Here is a 21,529-nt window from a genome sequence, read left to right as displayed (position 1 = left end):
TCTCCTACCCCAGTCCAGCTCACTGACTATCCTTAACCCTCTAATCCCAGAGATCCCCCCTCCCCCACCTGGAGCCTATAAGGAGCTGTGAGGTTTCCAGTCTTGTCCATCCCTCCCCTTCCCCCCACCCCTCATCCCCACCCCAAGCTCCAGGCCACTAGGCCTCAGGTAGACCCTCCTTGGGAGGTTCGTCTTCTGGTGGGGCCTCCTCAGGTGCTGGCCTGCGGGCCACCCCTCCCTGTAGCCATGCTGTTTTCAGCATGTCTTTCAGCCCAGCAGGAAAGAGATAGCCCTGGGCCTCTCCCTCCCCATCGATGACTCCTCCGAGCCCCTCCAGTGCCGTTTGCAGGTACCGCAGGCCCAAGAGTACCAGAGTCTGTGGGGAAAGCAAGGGGCAGGAGGTCAATGAGGGTCAGCAGTTCCAGGGGCCCCTGGGTTGGAGGCGGTGAGGAGGCCCAGAGGAGGCCTCAGACACTTTGCTGACTCACCTGCAGCAGGAAGGTAACAGCCAGCATGTTGCCCAGTGTGCTCGCCAGACCCTGCAGGTGCCCCAGCAGCACCTCATGGCATCCTTGGGCCCAGAGGTTTAGGTTGGGCTGTCGGGGATCAAAGAGGGGGTGGGCATGGGGGTCTGAGAGCTGGCTTTGCAGGCAAGGTCTGGGTGAGTGGGGATTACAGCAGGAGAAAGGGACCCCATCAATCAGATATAGGCCTTCCACATTGCTCTGGATCCGGCTGCAAAGGGAGGGGCAGGGGTGTTAGGATGTCTGGAGATAGAGGCCTGGGGGAGAAGCTGCAGGGCACAGGAGTTGAGAAGGGAAAAAACGAGTGAGACATTTACTGACTGCTTTACTATGTGCCAGGCATGCATAATTCATTTATCCTTACAACAACTCTGTAAGGTGGTACTTTTATCATCGCCAGTTTACAGACGAGCAAATGGGCCCAGAGCAGTTTGGTAAAATGCCCTGGGTCACACAGCTAAAACATGGCAGAGCTGTGCCCCATTCTTTCAATCACTAGACTCTATTCATTGCCTGTCTCGGTGAGGCGGGGTTTCAAGGAAGGAGGAGGAGAAGGAGAAGAAGGAAGAAGGAGGAGGAGAAGCAAATCACTCACTCAACCACGTCCTGGTCATTGGGATCCAGGTAACGGTTGCTGACCCACTGGATCCCAAACCAATCCTTGTACCCATGGCGCCCGCAGCAGTGGTGCCTCAGCTGCAGCTCATCCAACAGCCGTTTGGCTTGACAGCGTCCGGGGACCTCTGTGTCCTTGTAGTTAGCCAAGGCAGTCCCCAGGCCCTCCTCCAGTCCTGTGTCCAGAGTCCCAGGTAAAGCCAGGGCTAGCCCCAGGGCAAGAACCAGGAGCCCCCCGCCACCAGCTGTGCCAGCCACCAGCAGCGGGCCCAGGACCCCTCGCCAGGGAGGGTATTGAGCTGCATCCAGACTGGCCCTGCTGGCTCCTGAACCCACCAGTCCTGTGCCCAGAGCCACTGCACTGGCTGCCAAGGCAACCTGGGGCAGGGCAGCGACCGGGCAGGAGGGAGCCAAGAAGGTGCCAAGGTGCCACAGCTGGACCAGGAGGTGCCCGCTACAGAGGAGGGTGAGGGCACCGACCAGCGCCAGCAGCCAGGAGAGGAGCCAGAGGCCCTGCGCCAGACGGATGCGGGGCTGGAGGGGCAGCGCCAGGGGCAGCACCGGCGCCATCTCCCATCTCTGCCCAAGGGACAGCAGAGCTGTCAGGGACGGGGGTTGGCCGCGGCAGGATGCTGCGTCAGCCCAGCCCGGCTTGAGCTGGGCTAATGCCACCCTGACCCCAATACCCTGGGCATCCTCCCGCCACAGCCTTAATAACCCTCTGCCCTGTCCCCTGCCAGTCCCAATTCCGGATGCCTTGGCCTTGCCCCTTAGGAAAAGCCCCGCCCCCGGGCAAAAGGCCTATTTCGTGACCCCGCCCCTGCCCCTTCGCGGAAGTGGGGGGGGGGGCTGGTCGGTTCTGCCTCGACAGGCTAGGGGCTGGGGGCGGCAGACCTCACGGCCCGCGCTCCTTCCCAGGTCCCCAGGGAGTCCGAGGGCCAGGATCCCGGAAGGGCCTGGAGGGCGGTGGCCGGAGAGGGCCGGGGGTCAGCGGGTTGGCCCCGCCCCCGAAACAAGCTGCGAGGCCCGGACAGGGAGGGGTTACCAGGCGGCCCGGCCCCCCGGTCGTCCCGCCCCCCCCCGCCCCCCCGCGCTTCCTGGCGGCTCCGCGTCCGGCGCCTGTTTGTGCTGCGGCGCTGGGGCCCAGGACGGCCCCGCTACCCCTCCCCCGGGAGCCGAGAGCGGCCCCGGGAGAGTCCGAGGCCCCGGCGGGCCCCGGAGCCTGCGGCCCCCGCCCCACAGCGCCCCCTCCAGGCCCTTTCCCCGCGCCCGACAGCGCCCCCGGGGGTGGCTCGGCTCCCTTGCGCGCGCGCCCCGGGGTGCTTCCCCTTCCCCTCTCTCTGGCCATGGTCCCCGCGGCTTAGACGCCTCCTCCTCCGCCGCCGCCGCTCGGAGCAAGCCGGGGGCAGGATGGACGGGGCCGGGGGGCCCGGTGAGTACGGGGAGGGGCGGGCGGCGTGCCCCTTCCCGGAGCGCCGGCCGGTCGGGCGCTGCCATTGCTCGACGGCTGTACGGGGCGTCCCCGCGTGCTCCTCGGCCCCGGGGGCTCTGAGCATCCTCCACTGTTCCTCAGGTCGCTCTCCCTGGTTACTTGGGTCCTCCAACTGTCATTTCGGATTTCCCCAACGTCATCCTACCTCCCGTGTTACCCTGGGCCCCTCGAAAATTTCCCTACCTCCTGTGTTACTCTGGGCCTCTTTTCCTGGTATTTTGGGTCCTTTTACTTCTGACCCCCACTGTTACCCTGGGACCTTCGCTATGACTCTTCTCTCCACTGATACCCTCTCCTGTCACGCTCGATGTCTTCTCCTTCTCTGAGTCCTCAGGATGACTGTAGTCTTGTGTCCCCTCCTCTTTTCTCCTGGTGCTCCCTCTCAGTTTCTCTGCCTTCTCTGGAGACCTGAGCTTGCTCTGGGCTGGGCCCTGTCGTCCCTCACCAGCACTGCGCCTCTGCCTGTGGTCCCCACGTTCCTCGCCAGTACTCCATATTTTCCCCCTGGTACTCCATGGTACTCCCTGTCTTTGCGGAGGCTGGGACGGCAGCAGGAAGGGAGCTTTGCCAGGTTCCTCGCCTGCCCTGCCACAAGGAGGCCCTTGATCCTTTACCACCCGTCTCCTCCCCTCTGGGAGCGCATCCAAGCCTGGAGCTGCTCGAAGGGGGCAGGTCCTATTGGACAAATGCACAGCTGGGGGCAGAGAGAATCCCCTCAAGCCTTTCCCCAGGTGGTGGGTACATTCTGACTGCTTCTTGCCCCTTTCCCAGGTGAGGGCCCTGCTCAGGAGGCCCTGCAGTCCTTGAGCCGTCGGCTTCAGGTGCAGGAGAAGGAGATGGAGCTGGTAAAGGCAGCCTTGGCAGAAGCTCTTCGCCTGCTGCGGCTGCAGGCGCCTCCCACCTCCCTGCAGGACCCTGGCACACCAGGCCCTACAAGGGACAGGTACGCATGTTGTCAAACCCTCTTCCTCCCCCTTGCTGGGGCCTCCAGGGGCATCGGGTTGATGCACTGTCTCCCCAGCAGCCCTGCAGCTCCCCCGGGACTGCCACCCACACGCAGCCCCTCCTCGGTGAGCCGAGGCACCCAGACAGAGACAGAGGTGGAGACGGAGCCATCCCCTGGCCCCCCTGGCCTGAGCAACGGGCCCGCAGCCCCGCAGGGGGGCGGTGAAGAGCCTGGTGGGACCCAGTCTGAAGGAGGGGGCAGCAGCAGCAGTGGCACTGGCTCGCCCGGCCCCCCAGGGCTCCTCAGGCTGGTGCAGCCCCCACAGCGCACTGACGCGTAAGTGTCCTGCGGCGGAGGCTGGGAGGGGAGGGGGGAGAGGGGAGCACGATCAGAGGGAATGACTTTCACCTGCTCACTGTGCTCCGACCAGGCCACGGAGAAATTCTTCCTCCTCCTCATCCCCCGCAGAGCGGCCTCGCCAGAAACTCTCCCGGAAGGCAGCTTCCTCGGCCAACCTGTTATTGCGGTCAGGGAGCACAGAGAGGTGGGCGAGGCTCCCCTTCCCCAACCCGCCCCACCCCAGGCTCAGGTTCTTGACTTTCCACATCCCTCACCTCACTTCCCTGGGTGGGGTGGGGGGACCTCATTGCCCAACAGGAAGAAAGGAACAAGCACTCCTGGGGCGCCTGCTGTGTACCCGGCACTGTGCTAAACCCTCGACCTCCTCCATCTCATTCAATCCCCACGACATCCTTGGGGGGTAGGTGGTCTCATGCTGATCATTGCCCAGGTGAGGAAGCAGGCTCAGAGAGGGTAAGTCATTTGCCTGGGGTCACAAAGCTAGAGCCAGGATTCCAACCCAACTCTTCCTGACTCCAGTTGCCCTGCCCTTTCCACCATATCACAACATACCTTCCAAGATTCCAAGAGGGTTTTCCAAAAGCACCCATGATTTTCATGGGTGACGGTCCTCAGAGTCTCAGCCTTCTCCCACACCCCAGCGTACCAAGCTTTACTTCTAGAGAGCAAGGGGAAATCCTAGTGGCTTAGCATAGTTGTCTCAGGGTGTGTACAGGCCCCAGGACACCTGAGTGTTCATTCTAGCCCTATCCTTGGCCTCTCTTTTATTCTCTGAAGAGAGATTGTCACCTTATTATCATCTAAGGACAGTGATCTCTGGAATTCACCTGTCACTTTCCCCTTGAGAGATAAGGACTATTTTTGCTCACCTCTCCGATCCCTGAAAGGCAGGGCTGATGTACATTCTGGATTCACTAAAGGCCCATTTTACAGATGGGGAAGTGAAGCGGTTGATAGCCAGAGGCCTGGTGGTCTGGAGGAAAGTGTCACCCTACCCTGCCTCTTACAGGCTTACTCAGCCTCTTTAGCCTCAGTCTTCTCATGCCTTAAATGGAGCTAAAAGTCCCTATCTGAGCCCTGAATGCTCACGATGCAAACTGAAAGTCTGCAGAGGTGACTGTGATCTCTAGGGTAACCTCCTTTCTTATGTCCTGCCCCGCCACGATTATGTCTTGGGACCTGACCCCAATCCCTGTGCTTTTCTTTCTTCGCAACAGCCGTGGGGGGAAAGACCCCCTCTCCAGCCCTGGGGGTCCTGGATCTCGGAGGAGCAATTACAATTTAGGTACGTATGGAGGGATCTGGAAGAACTTGGATGATGGGGTTAGGGTTTGGGCTGCAGCCCCAGGAGCTATTTTGGGGGACCTGTGAGGTATGGCGGGTTGAGTTCTGCTCTGGCTTTCCTGGAAGGGAAGCTACAGGGTGGTGATTGACACCCCCTTCTTTTTTCTGTAGAAGGCATCTCAGTGAAGATGTTCCTTCGCGGCCGCCCCATTACCATGTACATCCCGTCTGGCATCCGCAGCCTCGAGGAGCTGCCCAGCGGCCCACCCCCGGAGACCCTCAGCCTTGACTGGGTGTATCCTGCCCCTTCCAGTCCCATGGGAACCACCCTTCCCATCATGGAACGTCCCCACCCCTTGCTCCTCCTGGGTCTGCAAGGAGAGTGAGACCTCTGAATCCTTCCCTTCCATCCTCTACCAATGGCGCTGCTAGCCAGAGCTCTGTCTTTCTCTCCTTTTCCTCATGGTGCTCTTGATCTGACCCTTTCCTTGACCATGATCCCCACTCCAGTTACGGGTACCGGGGTCGTGACTCCCGCTCTAATCTGTTTGTGCTGCGCTCTGGGGAGGTGGTCTACTTTATCGCCTGTGTGGTGGTGCTGTACCGGCCCGGGGGAGGCCCAGGGGGTCCTGGAGGTGGCGGCCAGAGACATTACCGGGGGCACACGGACTGTGTTCGATGGTGAGGCTTGGGAGGCTTGGGAGTGGGCAGCTCTAGGCATGGGGATGGTGGGCTTGGCAGGAAGAGGGTCTGGGTGGGTGTGGAGGAGCAGGAGAGGAGAGTGGCCTGGGTGGTCTTGAGAGACCGACCCCCTTCCCTAGAGTGTCTCCTCCCCCACTTAGCCTGGCTGTTCACCCTGATGGTGTGCGTGTAGCCTCAGGACAGACAGCCGGAGTGGATAAGGATGGAAAGGTAAGGCCACAGTCAAACGCCAGGCAGACAGGATGAAATGCCAGCCCAGCTGTCCTTCACACCCCTGACCCCTTCTCCTCCACCAGCCCCTGCAGCCTGTGGTTCACGTCTGGGACTCAGAGACGCTGCTGAAGCTGCAGGAGATCGGACTGGGGGCCTTCGAGCGGGGTGTGGGGGCCCTGGCCTTTTCAGTTGCGGTGAGCTGGCCCTGGCGCCTCAAGACCCCCATCTTCCTTGTCCGGGAACCCCCTCCTTGTACTTCACCAGGAAGCCTCAGAAGTCCTGGCCTTCCTGAGCCCCACCCAGCCGGTTCTCCTAAGAGACAATGTGGCCCCTTCTCGTGCTCTCTCAGCCTGTCGTGGCACCCCTTGCCTAGTTTAGACCATGAACCCTGAGACCTCCAGGCCTTACTCGGCCCCTCTGATGTGTCCCCCATCTTCAGGATCTGGGTGCTTTCCTCTGTGTGGTGGATGATTCCAATGAGCACATGCTGTCTGTGTGGGACTGCAGCCGGGGAACGAAGCTGGCTGAGATCAAGGTGAGGTGTCCAGGTGGCCTGGTGGGGCGCTGAGGTTGAGGTGCTGGGAGTGGTGGAGCGCAGAGAGCTCCAGACTTCCCCGTACATGTACCTCCTTTCTGGCCTGGTCCCCTGGAGCAAGCCTCCTAGCCTCTCTGAGGCTATGAAGTGGGGACCGCGGAGGTTCTGACCTCGTGAGAGACACCATGTTAGGCATTAGTGAGTGACTGACAGCAGTGCTCTTAGGGGACCAGGGCCTTGGAGGAAGGGTTGTCCTGAGGGTTCTGGACTTCTGCAGACCAGTTGGCAGGACGCCAGTTGAAGAGAGTCTGGTAGCACGAAGGTGCACAGGGCTTGGGGTGGTTGAATCTAGTATCTTCCCTTCAGAGTACAAATGACTCAGTCCTGGCCGTTGGCTTCAACCCTCGCGACAGCAGCTGCATTGTCACCAGCGGGAAATCCCACGTCCACTTCTGGAACTGGAGTGGTGGAGCAGGGGTTCCTGGGAACGGGACCCTCACCAGGAAACAGGGTGTCTTTGGGGTGAGGTGTGGATGGGTGCAGGGTGGTGGGGGAGGGCAGAGTGGCGATGGAAGTATTGGTCTGAGTACTGTGGACCCTGATGCTACCCAACTCCCAACTGTCCCGAGACTTGTAGTGTCTTTGACCTCTGCTCTCTGCTCGCCTGGCCCCTAGAAATACAAGAAACCCAAGTTTATCCCCTGCTTTGTGTTCCTTCCGGATGGAGACATTCTCACAGGGGACTCAGAGGGGAACATTCTCACCTGGGGGCGGAGCCTCTCAGATTCCAGGACCCCAGGCAGGGGCGGGGCCAAAGGTATGTGATTGGGGGTGGCACCTGGGAAGGCTAGTTCCCCAGAGGGTCTGTGAAAACAGAGAAGAGGATTTCCCATCCTTTTCCCTTGAGAATTGATCGTGCTCTGTCAGAGGGTGGGGCCCTCTGGGGGGCTAGTCTAGGAGGGCAGGGGGCAGCATGGCAGAGAGGGCTGGGGCTTTGGAGTGTGCCAGATCCTGGGTTCAAATCCCAGTTTCGCCCCTAGTTGTCTGGCCTTTAGGAAGTTACCTCACTTCTTGGAGCCTTGGTTGTCCAGTCTGTAAACTGGGGAGAAGAGCTGGGGATCCGACTAGGCACTCAGCAGCTGGCAGTTATTACTCTGTTGTGACGGCCTGGGCTGCTCCTGTTCCCTACTTCCCTGCACCCCAAAAGCATGACCCACCCAGGACTTTGCCAACAGAGACCTATGGGATTGTGGCCCAGGCGCACGCTCACGAAGGTTCTATCTTCGCCCTGTGTCTCCGGCGGGACGGGACCGTGCTGAGTGGTGGTGGGCGGGACCGCCGGCTGGTCCAGTGGGAGCCCGGGTTGGTGGCCCTCCAGGAAGCTGAGGTGAGGGCTGGGCTGGGGTCAAGGGAAGGAGAGGGAAGAGGAATGGTTAGTGGGCCCCTGACTTTCTGCCATCACTCTGCAGATTCCTGAACACTTCGGGGCCGTGCGGGCCATTGCAGAGGGGCCTGGCTCTGAGCTGCTGGTGGGAACCACGAAGAATGCGTTGCTGAGGGGAGATCTGGACCAGGGCTTCTCCCCTGTCATCCAGGTTGGTGGGGGGGGGCCAAGGGTTCGAGGGAGCAGGAAGGGAAGGGCTGTCGGGGAGGGGCAGAGGTGACAGCGCATGCTCTGCTGCAGGGTCACACGGATGAGCTCTGGGGGCTCTGCACACATCCCTTCCAGAACCGTTTCCTCACCTGTGGCCATGACCGGCAGCTCTGCCTGTGGGATGGGGAGGGCCATGCACTGGCCTGGAGCATCGACCTCAAGGTAGAGCTCTGTGTCCCCGGATCCTCAGTGTCACGCCCACCATGACTCCTGTGGCCGCCACTCCTTCCCCAACACCCCCTTCCCTTTTGCTCCCAGAGGCACCCCGTTTGTACTGGTGTGGCTGTACTGGCTGCTAAAATATTCGTTCTTCTGTACTGATGCCTCCAGTGCCCCCTGAGCACTGCCCTCCCCCCAGCCCTTAGATGTCCTCTTGATCCAGCAACTGATGGTTAATCTCCGGCACAGCTGGGGGGTGTCACTTCTGGTTGTTAAGTGTTTTGAGTAGCACCTCTGTTTAGGCTCCAGTGATACCCTGCCTCCATCCCAGGTTTCCTGTCCCTCTCATCCTTGAGAGGAGGAGGCTTTGACATTGTTATCAAGATGACAAGGTATCCATCTTAGTTCCCTCACTAGAAAGGCATCCTCTTGAATTCACCTTTCCCCCCTCCCAGGAGACTGGTCTCTGTGCTGACTTCCACCCCAGTGGGGCAGTTGTGGCCGTAGGACTGAACACAGGGAGGTGAGAGGGAGCCAGGACTCCTGGGAGGGGAAAGCAGGAGGTATGGGAAGGGTTTCTGGTAATGGCGGGGGTGGAGGAATGTGATCGCTGCCTGCTCAGGAGCCCCAACTGCACCCTCCCTCTTCTCAGTGCTTTTCCCTGCAGCCCGGGTCTCCCCTGCTCTCCTATGGCAGCTGTCATCACACCCTCCCCCATCCATTCTCCCCTCCAAGCCTGGGAGTGGAGGAGGTGGCAGCTCAGGCTAGAGAAGCAGCGGGGATGGGAGGGGCATAGGGGAGACTAACACAGGGAAGTGACAAGCTTAACAGACTCCACAAGGCCCTGGTAGTTGGGCCCCCTGTTCTCCGTTTCAGATGGCATCAGGAGCCCCTCGGCTTTTATCTGCCCATAGCCCCTTCCCACTTCCCAGCATAAGAGTGCAATGATAGATAACCTCTCTGTCTACATCATAGCCTTTCTTTTGGTGTCTCTGAGGCTCTCTGACTTGCCAACCCCTACCCTGCTCAGGACAGGTATCCTCACACCTGCTTTCCACCCCCCTCCCTTCTAGGTGGCTAGTTTTGGACACAGAGACCAGAGAGATCGTGTCCGACATCACTGATGGCAATGAGCAGCTCTCAGTGGTCCGGTACAGCCCAGGTGGGAACCACCCCCACCCCGGACCTAGACTCATCCCTGGCCCTTCCCTCTCTGAGTGACTGTCTTTGTAGATGGGTTGTACCTGGCCATCGGTTCCCATGACAACATGATCTACATCTATAGCGTTTCCAGTGATGGTGCCAAGTCCAGCCGCTTTGGCCGCTGTGTGGTGAGGAAGCTGGGGTGGAGGGCGGGGCATTGCCATAGCAGGTAAACTAATGTACTTTAGGAGGGTGAGGGGATGGGAAATGGTGGCTACATTGTTAGTCTCTTGACCCTTGCTCCCAGGGTCACTCCAGCTTCATCACTCACCTTGACTGGTCCAAGGATGGGAACTTCATCATGTCCAATTCTGGGGACTATGAGATCCTTTACTGTGAGTGACAGTAGGGGAGGGCATGGGGAGAGGGTAATTGGGGTAGGTTTTATTTATGTGAGGGGGCTCCTGGTTAGGAGGGGATGAAGGAGAAGATGTGGGGGAACTCCAGGTGGAGGGGCAGTCAGACAGGGAGGTGGAGATGGGTTTGAAGTGGAGTCAATTATACACATAGGAGAAATGTTGTCATTTGGACAAAAAAACCCACACACACAGTTTTGCACCATGTCTTGTTCCCACAAGGCCTTGGGGGAGTTGAAAAATGCACCAAGAAAAGATTGTTTTGGAAAAGTTTCTCAGGAGAGGTGTGGAGGGATTGATTATCAAGGTAGGAGGAACTCATGAGAAACAGGAGAACTTCAGCTGAGAACTCAGGAAGCACATGGGGCTGGGTGTTGCCCTGGGCTGAGGGCTACCAACCTGACCAGATCACGTGCCACCGCCTCAAGCTAGTCTTTCCAACCCTTCCATGGCATCTTCCCCACTGAGGGCAGGGTGAGAGCTGAGCTGGGTGGGCTCCCTCTCCCCAGGGGACGTGGCTGGAGGCTGTAAGCTGCTGAGGAATCGTTATGAGAGCCGAGACCGGGAGTGGGCCACCTACACCTGCGTGCTGGGCTTCCATGTCTATGGTGAGCAGGGGCCCAGGGCCGCGGAACCCTGCGGGAGAGGTGCGGGGACAAGGTGCAGCCCTTCCCGGGCTCGCAATGCTGGATAGGTGTAGAGGGGTGGGCGTCAAGAAACTGGCAGATCCAGCCCAGGAGGCCCCTCCGGCCGGCCCTCGGAACCCGGAAGGATTGCCTGGAACGCGCGGCCGGTGGGTGGGTGGGTGGGTGGCCGGGGCCACTTGAGCGCCGGAAATGGTGCCGCTCTGAACCGTGGGTGGCGGCCGGGAGGCCGGGCTGAGGCTGGCCGCTGTGCTAGGCGTGTGGCCTGACGGCTCGGATGGAACCGACATCAACTCCCTGTGCCGCTCCCACAACGAGCGCGTGGTGGCTGTGGCCGACGACTTCTGCAAAGTGCACCTCTTCCAGTACCCGTGCGCCCGCGCCAAGGTAAGGCCTCCCGGGGCCTCCGGGGTCGGACGGGAGGGGTCCAAGGGCTCCGCGGCCGCTGTAGCTCAACCTTCCTTCCTGCCCAGGCGCCGAGCCTCGTGTACGGTGGTCACGGCAGCCACGTGACCAGCGTCCGGTTCACGCACGACGACTCGCACCTCGTCTCGCTGGGCGGCAAGGACGCCAGCATCTTCCAGTGGCGAGTGCTGGGCCCTGGGGGCGCGGGGCCGGCGCCCGCAACGCCCTCTCGAACCCCCTCCCTGTCCCCCGCCTCCTCTCTCGACGTCTGACCGCTGTCCGACGGGACCCACAGGCCCTGCAGCGTGGCCCCGCCCCACCCAAATTCCCCATTACCGGGGCCGACCCTGTCCTCGACTTCGAGACATTCCCAGAAGCGCATTTCCCCGGAGGGGGCGAACGGCACCCTTGCACACACTGTATAGACCCGCTGGCTGAGCCGGGCAGCCCCAGCCGGGGCCCTGACTCCCGCTGCCTGCTGAGGGGCAATAAACCAAAAGCAAAGTCGCCTCCCGGTCCTTTTGTGGGGCGCGGCTGGGCGCCTAGGGCCTTTGTGGGGATGGGGAGGAAGGAAAAGGGGAATGCGGAGAGGGTGAGGGAGCGTAGACCTTTCATGCAAATAACAGGCAAAGCCGCTTGCAAATAACTCCGCGAAGCGCAAAGCCGCTTCGAGTCTTTCGCGGCCGCATGCGGACCTGCAGCACTCCGGCGAGGAAAGGGTTAAGCCCAACTCCTCTCCCCGCCCTCGGGGGCGGGGCCGAGCCGCAACGGAAATAACCGAGCGCCGGGCCGCGGTTGGCCGGAGGGAGCCGAACTTCTTCCGGAAGTAGCCGAGCTTTGAGGTCTCGTTCTCCGACCGGAGCCGAGCGCTGGGCCTTGTTCTGCGGATCCGCCGAAGGTGTTCCGGAAGGAGGCGAACCCCGAGGCGGGCAGGGCAAGCCTTCGCGGCGGGCCTCAAGAGTCCAACGTCTGGCGGGGCTCGGCGAGCGCGGGGAGCTGCAGCCTGGCTCCGGTCCGGCGGGAGCCGAGCTCCTTCCGGAAGAAGCCGAGCGGGCCGGCGCCGGCGTCGGCGTCCCGGGCTAGAGGCGGTAGAGGCGGCGGCGACAGCGCGGGCCGGGATGAACCGCGACGGCTGAGGCGGCGGAGGTGCCGGCTGCGCGGGCCCGACTGAGACTTCTGCGAAGCACCAGCCCCGCGCTCCGGGCTTCGCTTCGAGCTCTGACCCAGTGAGCCTCCCGGACCCCTTTGTGCGGCCGGAGGCGGCGGCGGGAACGGCCATGGCGGCCAACATGTACCGAGTGGGGGGTAAGTACCGGGCGTAGGGGCTGCGGGGCCCGGGGCGGGAGAGGTTGGGGGCCGGGATCGGAGAGGCTCGGCACCCGGTGGCGAGGGGAGCCGCGTTTGGGGCGGCGTGGTCCAGAACGCGGACCGGAACCGGAACCGGGAGCACGGGGAGGGAGGGCGCGGGGATCGCGACTCGGCTGGGCACCGAGACTCCCGGAGAGGCTTCGGGCGGCCCGACGGCACTCGCGGGGCTGAGTCTGGGGCCGCCGGTGTCGCGGAGTGGGCTTGGGAAAGTGGTTCTGAAGGAATTGACAGGGCAGGCAGGGGGCGCGAAGGGCCGGGGCGACCGCTTTGCCACCTGCGGGGGAGCCGTTGGGAGGTTTCCTCTTCCCAGGCGTTATTGTGCGCCTCGGTTCGCAAAGGTGGGGGCCCTGCGCAGGAGTGAACAATTGCTTGCTTGGCCCAGACTGGGATGCAACTCCATCGCTGAGTGGTGGGGACTGCTGGGGAACCCCCTGCTTCTTGTCTCCTCCTGAAGGCTCACTTTTGAGTGAAGGATCTGATTTTAGAACTAGGAGATTAGGGATAGAGGGTGGGGCATCCTTCCCTTATTTTCTGTTAGTCTCTCCACTTCCACATTTCAGCGTCCTTTCTACCTAGACCCTTATCTCCTTTTGGTCTACTCGGGCCTGCTTTCGCTCCTCCCACCCTGGTGCTCGGCTCTCCCATCTACTCCTCTGATCTTCCTGGTTCTTCCCCACCCCCTCCTACAGATTACGTCTATTTTGAGAACTCCTCCAGCAATCCTTACCTGGTTAGAAGGATTGAAGAGCTCAACAAGGTGAGTGGAGCAGAGTCCCGCCACCCCCCCCCAACCCCCCCCCCCCCCCGCAACCTCCTCTTTCTTCTGAGGTCTCTAACTTCAGGTGAATGAGAGAGAGAGAGAGAGAGAGAGATAACACAAACCCTATCCTAAGTATCCATTCATATTCATTCATTCATTTATTCATTCATTCCACACATTCAGGAAAGGCTATTGAGAGCTTAGTGGGAACTTTGCTATTCTGTTTCTTGGGGGCCAAGGAAAGGGATTTGGAAGTCTGTCCTTAAATGGAAATCTCTTGATTCATAATTCCTTGGGCTTTTCTTACATCCTTTAGACTTGTTCACTGTTGTTAGTCTCTTCTTTATGCATTTCCACTTTCAAATGACTAGTTTTCACCACCATTTTTTCTGTCCTTAGACTGCAAATGGAAACGTGGAGGCAAAGGTTGTGTGCCTTTTCCGGCGAAGGGACATTTCTAGTAGCCTCAACAGCCTGGCTGATAGTAATGCCAGTAAGTGTCTTTGTACCCCCCCCCCCAGCGCCCCCCCCCCCCCCCCCCCCCCCCCGTCTCCCCCTGCCCATGATCTGAAGCCTGCGCATGTCCCTGCAGGTGTTTCTCTTGGTAGCATGCCCAAGGCAGGGGTGTGAGTTTGGGGGTGGGAAATGCCTGGTCTGCAGAGGGAGGCCTGTTTTTACACGTTGGGTTGGAAGCAGGGTGGAGAGGCCAGAATTTGGCTTGTGTGTGAGTGTGTATTTAAGAGATGATAGTATTTAAATAGGGGATGAGGAGGAGCTTTAGAGAAGCAGGACTCTTGGGGGACAGTTTTGGTTATGTTGGGACAATGGGTGGTGACTGTGAAGGTCAGGTGAAGAGGAAGAGATCGTACTTAGAAGCCTGCATAACAGGGAAGCAGGTTTGTGTTTTTTTTTTTTTTTTTGTGGTCATGAGGTGGTAAGGATACATGGATGGGAGAGAATAAATAGGAAGCCAGGAAAGTTTTCTTGCACTTTTCCTCTTTCTCACCTATCCTGGCTTCCCCTTTACTCCACTTTACATCTTTCCCTTTTCTTTTTGCCCTATCCTACTTCTCTTTATGCTTTCATCATCTTTTCAGATACATATTCTTCCGTTTCCCTTAGTTTCTTTTTCTTTTTCTGCTTTGGCTTTCTTTCCCCTTCCTCTTGTTCTTCCTAAATTATTTTTCTCATTTTAGGCTTTTTTGGGCCTTGGACATGAAGGGGTTAATGAGGACCTGGGCCTACCAAGTTCTCCGGCCCTCTGGGGTTTCCAGTCCCATCTGGCAGGGGCTGACCTTGGCCTTGTCCAATCAGAAAGGGTGTGGGGGGTGTGGTCCCCCTTGCCTTAGCGCAGGGTTTCCGGAGCACACAGGCGAGGGGTGGAGCCTACTGCACACCCCCGCCCCACCCCCCCCTTTCTCCCTGAGGTTGGGAACAATGCACCAATGAGCCTGGGCCTGTGGCTCTTTTGCCCCCTCCCTGTTTGGTTGGCACCCAGCCAAGTTAACCCTTTCCACCAAGGTTTCAGGGCAAGTTGCAGCTCCTTGGGGAGGAAGGTGTTGGCACTGGCTTGAGAGGTACTGTCCTTGAAAGCCCCACAAACAAACGATTGTTAGCCAAGTAGAAAACAAGGGATAGTTAGGGTCGCATGTGACGTTTAAGAGCAAAGTCTCCTGAGATTTGCAAAGAGGAACTGGTAAACACACTCCTGTGTGGTGCTTTTATTTATTTATTTTATTTGGATTTCTGGACCCCAGGCTAGTTTAGCAAGAGACAGGTGGGATATTCTTGCTGGGTGTCATGTGAGCAGATTTGTGCTGTATGAGTGGTGTCTGAGCATTGGCACCTGGGTCTGTGATGTATTTCTGTGGCAGTCTTTGTACTCTCAGCAGCTCTTCCCTAAAAACATTCGTTAGTAATGGAGAGTTGGGAGTATCTGTAACGGGGGTGGGGGTGGGGAAGCTAAGAGGGAAAGCTGGTGGTGTGAGAGGCAGGTGCCTGGGGAATGTGAGAAAAACAAGTGAGACAGGAAATATTTTCCCTGGGTTAGAGCTTCTAAGGTGGCTTCTTTCTGAATTAGTTTCTGACTCGGCGTCTTCCTCCTAAATCTCCCAGGGGAGTTTGAGGAGGAATCAAAGCAGCCAGGGGTGTCGGAACAGCAGCGACATCAACTGAAGCACCGGGAGCTTTTTCTTTCTCGGCAATTCGAATCGTTACCAGCCACCCACATAAGGTATAGGACAATCAGGGCCACTGTGGCCTGCATGCACTTATTTAGAAGGTGGAAAGGAGGGGCTAGTGTATTGGAGCTGCTGTACAGAGGAAATGAGGAGCTCATCCAGGGTTTTCTGACCTCTCTCCTGTAGGGGGAAATGCAGTGTGACCCTCTTGAATGAGACAGATATCTTGAGCCAGTACCTAGAAAAGGAGGTGAGAAAGAGGTGTCGGGAGAAGAGGGAGGGAAGTGGGTATTCCCCTGAAAGGCAAGAAGAAAATCTGACTGGGATGAGGTACAGGTTGACAGGCTGCCTGTCTTGGGAACTCTGGATACACCCCACTGCCCCCTGCCTATGAGGACTGCTGCCCTGCTTACCTTCTCTCTTTCCATCTCCAGGACTGCTTTTTTTACTCACTGGTGTTTGACCCTGTGCAGAAGACACTTCTAGCTGATCAGGGGGAGATTCGAGTTGGTTGCAAATACCAAGCTGAGATCCCAGATCGCCTGGCAGAGGGTATGCAGCAGGAGACACTGTATTATGGCTACGGGGTTGTGTAACATCATAGTCTCTGAAAGGTGTGCCCTGGCGTTGTGTGGTGCACAGTCTGCATGGCTCTATGTTGTGACCCTGGCAGAATGGGACCTTAGGAACCGGAAAGGGGCAAATGGGCACATTGGGAAGAGAAGTCTGAGAGTTGAGGTGGCTGACAGAATCCAAGGAGGAGACGAGGTGTTACTTTGTCAAGACATCTATTATCCTCCCCGATGATACCATTTCCCCATTTCCCAGGAGAATCTGATAATCGGAACCAACAGAAGATGGAGATGAAAGTCTGGGATCCAGACAACCCTCTCACAGACCGGCAGATTGATCAGTTTCTCGTGGTGGCCCGGTGAGGGGTGGGTGGATGGGGCAGATGGGCTGGGGGTGGTGTGGACATAGTTCTGATTCATGTTCGTAGAGATGGACTTTATTTATTTTTGGCCTGGGTGTTGTCCTTCTTTCTCATCTGGCTTGGTTCCTCAGCCCACTCGCGCTTTCTTCTTTCCCTGACTTCTCACTCTCTCCCTTAGAGCTGTGGGGACCTTCGCAAGAGCCCTAGATTGCAGCAGCTCTATTCGGCAGCCAAGCTTGCACATGAGTGCAGCTGCCGCTTCCCGAGATATCACTCTGGTGAGCAGAAGTTGGTGGGTAGTTGGGTAGGCTGGGCTTTGTGGGGACCTGCAGAGCCTTGGGACTCTGCAGGGAGGAGGGTATCTCTGAGGGAGTGGGAGTATTTAAAGAGCAACAGGGGAGTGGTGCTGAGGGTTTCAGGTCATCAGCATTGTTTCCCACCTTTCCTGTAGTTTCACGCCATGGATACATTGCAAAGGAATGGCTACGACCTGGCTAAGGCCATGTCGACCCTGGTGCCCCAGGGGGGCCCGGTGCTGTGTCGGGATGAGATGGAGGAATGGTCAGCCTCAGAGGCCATGCTATTTGAGGAGGCCCTGGAGAAGTACGGGAAGGATTTCAATGATATTCGCCAGGACTTTGTAAGTGGATGGGGCTAGGAGGAGAGGTGGAAGAGGTGACAGGTGAGGGAACCAGGACCAGTGGCCAGAGAGCAGCTCACCTTCTTCCTTATGCCTCCTCAGCTACCCTGGAAGTCACTGGCCAGCATAGTTCAATTTTATTACATGTGGAAAACCACAGACCGATACATTCAGCAGGTAAGGTCTGGGCTGGGGAGGCTGGACCAGAGGCCTCCTGCTCACCTCTGCCTTTGAAGTTGATGACATCCTCCCTGCTGAGATGCTCTGATCCTTTTTTCTTTTTCTCTTTCCTGCAGAAAAGATTGAAAGCTGCTGAAGCAGACAGCAAACTAAAACAAGTCTACATCCCTACCTAGTAAGTGTGATGGGTAGGGGAGACAGGCATGTCTCCCTTCTCTGCCCCTAACCTGTGCTTTCCTAAGTGATTGGGAGGTGGGCCGGAGACACGGTCAAATTATAGAGACAAAGTGGAAGTGGATTCTTTTCCTTGACCAGTTCCTGGTTTCTCCCCCATTAGCACCAAACCAAACCCTAACCAGATCATCTCTGTGGGCTCAAAACCTGGCATGAATGGGGCTGGATTCCAGAAGGGCCTGACTTGTGAGAGTTGCCACAGTGAGTTCCAGGGAGGGACAGGGATGCCGGGGGTGAGCCGGGCGTTTGCTCTGGCCCAGCAACCTGAGAGGCTCAGGTAGCCTCCGGACCATTCCCTCCTCTCCCTGCTCCTGCAGCCACACAGTCTGCCCAGTGGTATGCCTGGGGCCCACCCAACATGCAGTGCCGCCTCTGTGCTTCCTGTTGGATCTACTGGAAGAAGTACGGGGGACTGAAGACCCCAACCCAGCTTGAGGGGGCTGCTCGGGGCACCACAGTAAGGATGGATGATGAGGGACAGGTTGGGGAGAGCAGTAAGCTAATTGATGTGAGCTTTAAGCGAAGGCCAGGACACCCAGCTCCAGTAAGGTGATGGCTTGACTGGGGGTGGGGGTGGGGTGGTACTAGACAGTGGTTGGGGAGCCAGGCAGGTCGGGATGGCAGCAAAGAGATCAGGCAGGAAGAAAAGACTCTCCATCAAGAATGGAAGAAGGGAGCCTTGGTGACTGACTGTGTTCTCCCCTTTTCCTATGTCCTTCTTCCAGGAGCCACACTCGAGGGGTCATTTGTCCAGACCCGAAGCCCAAAGTCTCTCGCCCTATACGACCAGCGCCAACCGGGCCAAGCTGCTGGCTAAGAACAGGCAAACATTCCTGCTCCAGACCACGAAGCTGACCCGTCTTGCCAGACGCATGTGCAGGGACCTGTTACAACCGAGGAGGGCTGCCCGACGACCTTATGCCCCTATCAATGCCAATGCCATCAAGGCAGAGTGTAAGGGCAGGAGTGCTGGGGCTGGTGGCAGGTTCGGGGTTGCTCTGGCCAGAGACCAGTGTTTCTCTGGGTGTTTAAGGACAGTAGTAGGGATAGTACGTCACAAGGATTTGTTACGAGGTTAGGCGTGGTTCCTGGCCCCAGAGGAGGCCTGAATAGTGAAGCCCCTTCAAAAGCGTTCATCTTTGTTCTCCAGGCTCCATTCGACTCCCTAAGGCCGCCAAGACTCCACTGAAGATTCACCCTCTGGTGCGGCTCCCCCTGGCAACTATCGTCAAAGATCTGGGTAAGGGTGGGTATAGGATGGGAAATCTTTAGGGTGGTGTCCGGCTCCCGGTCCTTGTATCATCAAGATCCTTCTCTTCCCCTGCTTTTTTCTTTCCCATTGAGTCCAAAGAGGTTTAGTCTAACAGACTGTACTTTTGTAGGTTAAAAATGTTATTTTTCACAAGCTATCCAGTATGACTATATACTGATTGATAAGATCATACTCATGTGTGACTTTTGAAATACTGGTGATTACTCTCCAGACCCCTCCCCCATCACTGCTTTTGGGGATGCATACAGAAGAGAAAGTGTGAACATTCTCTAAGGTTTCCTTTCTTTTTTTTCCCTGACAGTGGCCCAGGCACCTCTGAAACCAAAAACACCTCGGGGTACCAAGACACCGATCAACAGAAACCAGCTGACCCAGAACCGGGGACTGGGGGGCATCATGGTGAAACGGGCCTATGAGACTGTGAGTTGACAGACTGGAGTGGGCCAAGTTGAGTTGGGTGGGCTTTTATATCTGATAGGTGTCTGAGAGCCCCCTCTCTCATTGTGCTGCCCCATCCTTCTCCAGATGGCAGGAGTCCCCTTCTCTGCCAATGGAAGGCCTCTGGCCTCAGGGATTCGCTCAAGCTCACAGCCAGCAGCCAAGCGTCAGAAACTAAACCCAGCTGATGCACCCAATCCTGTGGTGTTTGTGGCCACAAAAGATACCAGGTAGGGAGCCCTCCATGGGAGGGACTGAGAGGTTGACAACCTAGATTGGTGAATATGGGAAAGGAAATAGGAAGGAGTATCTGAGCAAGACCAGCTCCATGAAGACTGGGTGCAGGGTGGGGATGTTAGGAAGGAATGGGCTGGAAGGTGGAATTGTAGTGGAATGTGGGTTTCATCTTGAAGGTCTTTGCTTTTTTTATTGCCCCCTTCTCTTCCTGGCCAGAGCCCTGCGGAAGGCTCTGACCCACCTGGAAATGCGGCGAGCTGCCCGCCGGCCCAACTTGCCCCTGAAGGTGAAGCCACCACTGATTGCAGTGCGGCCCCCAGTCCCTCTTCCTCCATCCTCACATCCTGCCAGCACCAGTGAGCCCATTGTCCTGGAAGATTGAGCATCTGTGGGGAAGGGAGGTGGGCTGAAAGCTAGAGGGTGGGTGCACAGGGCACCTAGCCTCCCTTCCCTTTAGTATCAAAGGGAATGAGGAGTGAAGGAGGGAGGGAGCAAGTTGAGTGTGTCCTTGGAGGGGTTGGACGCCCTCTGGTGTTAGCACTTGGAGGCTTGTCCCCCTCCAGTGCTTCTCCATGCCTGATGGTGGAGGGCAGACTGCAGGAACTGGCCCATTGTGGGAACCTAGCCTGTTTTGGGGGGTAGGACCCACAGTTGTCTTGGACAGTTTTGGGGGGAGGGTTTTTAAATTTTTTAAAAATTTTGCCTCCCTTTGTGAAAGAGGATGGGGGAGGGGAGGAGTAAACAGATATCAGGTGGTGGTATCTGGTTGGGGGAGGGGGGGCGTGCACTGCCATGACTGCCATGTCTTTTTTTTTTTTTTTTTCTAATTGAGGGTTTCTCTTCCTGTCCGGTGTCCGGACTTTCCTAATTGGAGTTTGAGGTCCCTAAGCTGGTATCAACCCCAGCCTATGCTCGCTCTTTCCTTCCCTCCCCTTGTCCCCTCTGCCTTTTGTACGCCAGTTCTCAGAAATAAAGACCTTTTGTCTGTTTTTTTAACCTCGGATTCTGTAATTGGTTCTTATAGTAACAAATAAAAAGCTGTTTTCTTCAGCTCCTCCTGGCTCAGCTATTCTCTGCCGTGTGCGTGCGTGTGCGTGCGTGTGTGTGTGTGTGTGTGTGTGTGAAGGTGCTTCTTTATTTCCTAACTCTTACTCCCCTCTCCTTTTTACTTAGGGGATTCTGGGAGTTGTTAGAGGCCAGAGCAGGATGTAGCCCACTTTGGGGTGTACTGTAGGATCGTATCACCTAGCTCTGTGGTGTATTTGCACAGACTGCTGCTTCAAGGATCCCCAAGGGCAGCCTCAGCAACTGCCTTGATATTGGGGCCAACTCTAGTGCTGTTTCCTCCCTTTTTAGGTTTGGGAGACAGATTAGACATTTGAGCTGGTCCCAACAATAGGAGCACCTTAGGAGAGAGAACGAGAAGTTAAGCCTACTGTGTGCTCCTTGAGCACTTTCTTTAGAGATGGGGAAGAGCCTCAGTTGTGACTTGCTCAAGGTTAGATCCTGAGATGTCTGCCTCAGGTCCGCTGCTCTTTCCACAGCCGGAAGCTGTGGAAAGCTGTGGGTTGATCAAACACAGCAGGAGCTGCTTAGCCCAGCTGATAGGCCCCTCCATCTCATGGTCCTTGTCCCTGGGGCCTCCCTAGCTCTCTTACTCCCTCCCTGGCCTGAGCCAACACCTCGATAGTGTCGGGAGGAACTGACCACTATAACAGTCTAGGAGGAAGCAGCACCCTCCTGTGTCTTCACTCAGCTGCCACCGTAGCACGTTCCGCCGCATGCCTTTAAGTGGGCCGGTGGCTCTGGCTCCTGGTGGGTGCACTCCACGCAGCCCGCTAACGCGGAAGAGAGGCGATCTGGCTGTAGCCCGTGGAGTCCGGAAGGTGCCCGGTGGGGGCAGAGCTCCCCAACCAGGGTTAGGAACAGGTCGCAGAACTCCCATTCCGGGAGAGGACCGACGGCAGAGGGAGAGGGTAACAGCCCTGAGGAGGTTGGGAGTTCAGGGACAGTGCGGGCTTCGTGGACGATCCGCCTTTATTCACTAGGTAAATATGGGGTTGAGGATACAGTCTCTACTGCCCCTTGAAGGAGGACACAGCCTGCTCTCGACCGCCCAGCAGGGAAACCGCCGGCCGTCAGGCGGCGGGCCCGGCAAGAAACCCGGCACACTCTGTGGCTGCCTTATGAATA

At 57.8% G+C, this 21,529-nt stretch overlaps 3 protein-coding genes across 4 annotated transcripts; 2 read left to right on the top strand and 1 right to left on the bottom strand.

Moving 5' to 3' along the window:
* Positions 1-146: 146 nt before the first annotated feature.
* On the bottom strand, positions 147-2,107 carry ROM1 (retinal outer segment membrane protein 1). Its single transcript, XM_061203513.1, has 3 exons — positions 1,120-2,107; positions 489-735; positions 147-376 (listed from the first exon to the last, which is right to left on the bottom strand). Exons 1-3 carry the CDS (start codon positions 1,707-1,709, stop codon positions 158-160), a joined length of 1,056 nt encoding a protein of 351 aa, XP_061059496.1. The 5' UTR covers positions 1,710-2,107; the 3' UTR covers positions 147-157.
* Positions 2,108-2,247: 140 nt separating this feature from the next.
* Positions 2,248-11,599, top strand: EML3 (EMAP like 3). 2 transcript variants are annotated; one of them, XM_061201870.1, is made up of 22 exons: positions 2,248-2,571; positions 3,403-3,574; positions 3,656-3,913; positions 4,008-4,121; positions 5,155-5,222; positions 5,393-5,516; positions 5,732-5,902; positions 6,064-6,133; positions 6,220-6,330; positions 6,576-6,671; positions 7,038-7,193; positions 7,347-7,488; positions 7,907-8,058; positions 8,141-8,266; positions 8,356-8,487; positions 8,940-9,007; positions 9,558-9,646; positions 9,718-9,815; positions 9,935-10,022; positions 10,553-10,651; positions 10,944-11,074; positions 11,161-11,599. In XM_061201870.1, exons 1-22 carry the CDS (start codon positions 2,550-2,552, stop codon positions 11,362-11,364), a joined length of 2,691 nt encoding a protein of 896 aa, XP_061057853.1. In that variant the 5' UTR covers positions 2,248-2,549; the 3' UTR covers positions 11,365-11,599. The 2 variants fall into 2 exon arrangements, with proteins under 2 accessions (XP_061057853.1, XP_061057852.1); XM_061201869.1 differs by having other exon boundaries at positions 3,653-3,913.
* Positions 11,600-11,689: 90 nt separating this feature from the next.
* MTA2 (metastasis associated 1 family member 2) lies at positions 11,690-20,088 on the top strand. Its single transcript, XM_061201871.1, has 18 exons — positions 11,690-12,397; positions 13,150-13,217; positions 13,620-13,713; positions 15,336-15,453; positions 15,587-15,650; positions 15,835-15,952; positions 16,229-16,331; positions 16,513-16,612; positions 16,786-16,974; positions 17,077-17,151; positions 17,271-17,329; positions 17,492-17,589; positions 17,706-17,845; positions 18,114-18,342; positions 18,539-18,628; positions 18,963-19,081; positions 19,187-19,329; positions 19,553-20,088. The coding sequence occupies exons 1-18, from the start codon at positions 12,370-12,372 to the stop codon at positions 19,716-19,718; spliced, it is 2,001 nt and encodes a 666-aa protein (XP_061057854.1). The 5' UTR covers positions 11,690-12,369; the 3' UTR covers positions 19,719-20,088.
* The last annotated feature ends 1,441 nt before the right edge of the window (positions 20,089-21,529 follow it).

This window comes from Eubalaena glacialis, chromosome 10 (genome assembly GCF_028564815.1).
Source record: "Eubalaena glacialis isolate mEubGla1 chromosome 10, mEubGla1.1.hap2.+ XY, whole genome shotgun sequence".
In the NCBI taxonomy this organism is placed as follows: Eukaryota; Metazoa; Chordata; class Mammalia; order Artiodactyla; family Balaenidae; genus Eubalaena; species Eubalaena glacialis.
The sequence above is the reverse complement of the archived record's forward strand: the minus strand, read 5'-3'. Positions and strand labels throughout refer to the sequence as shown.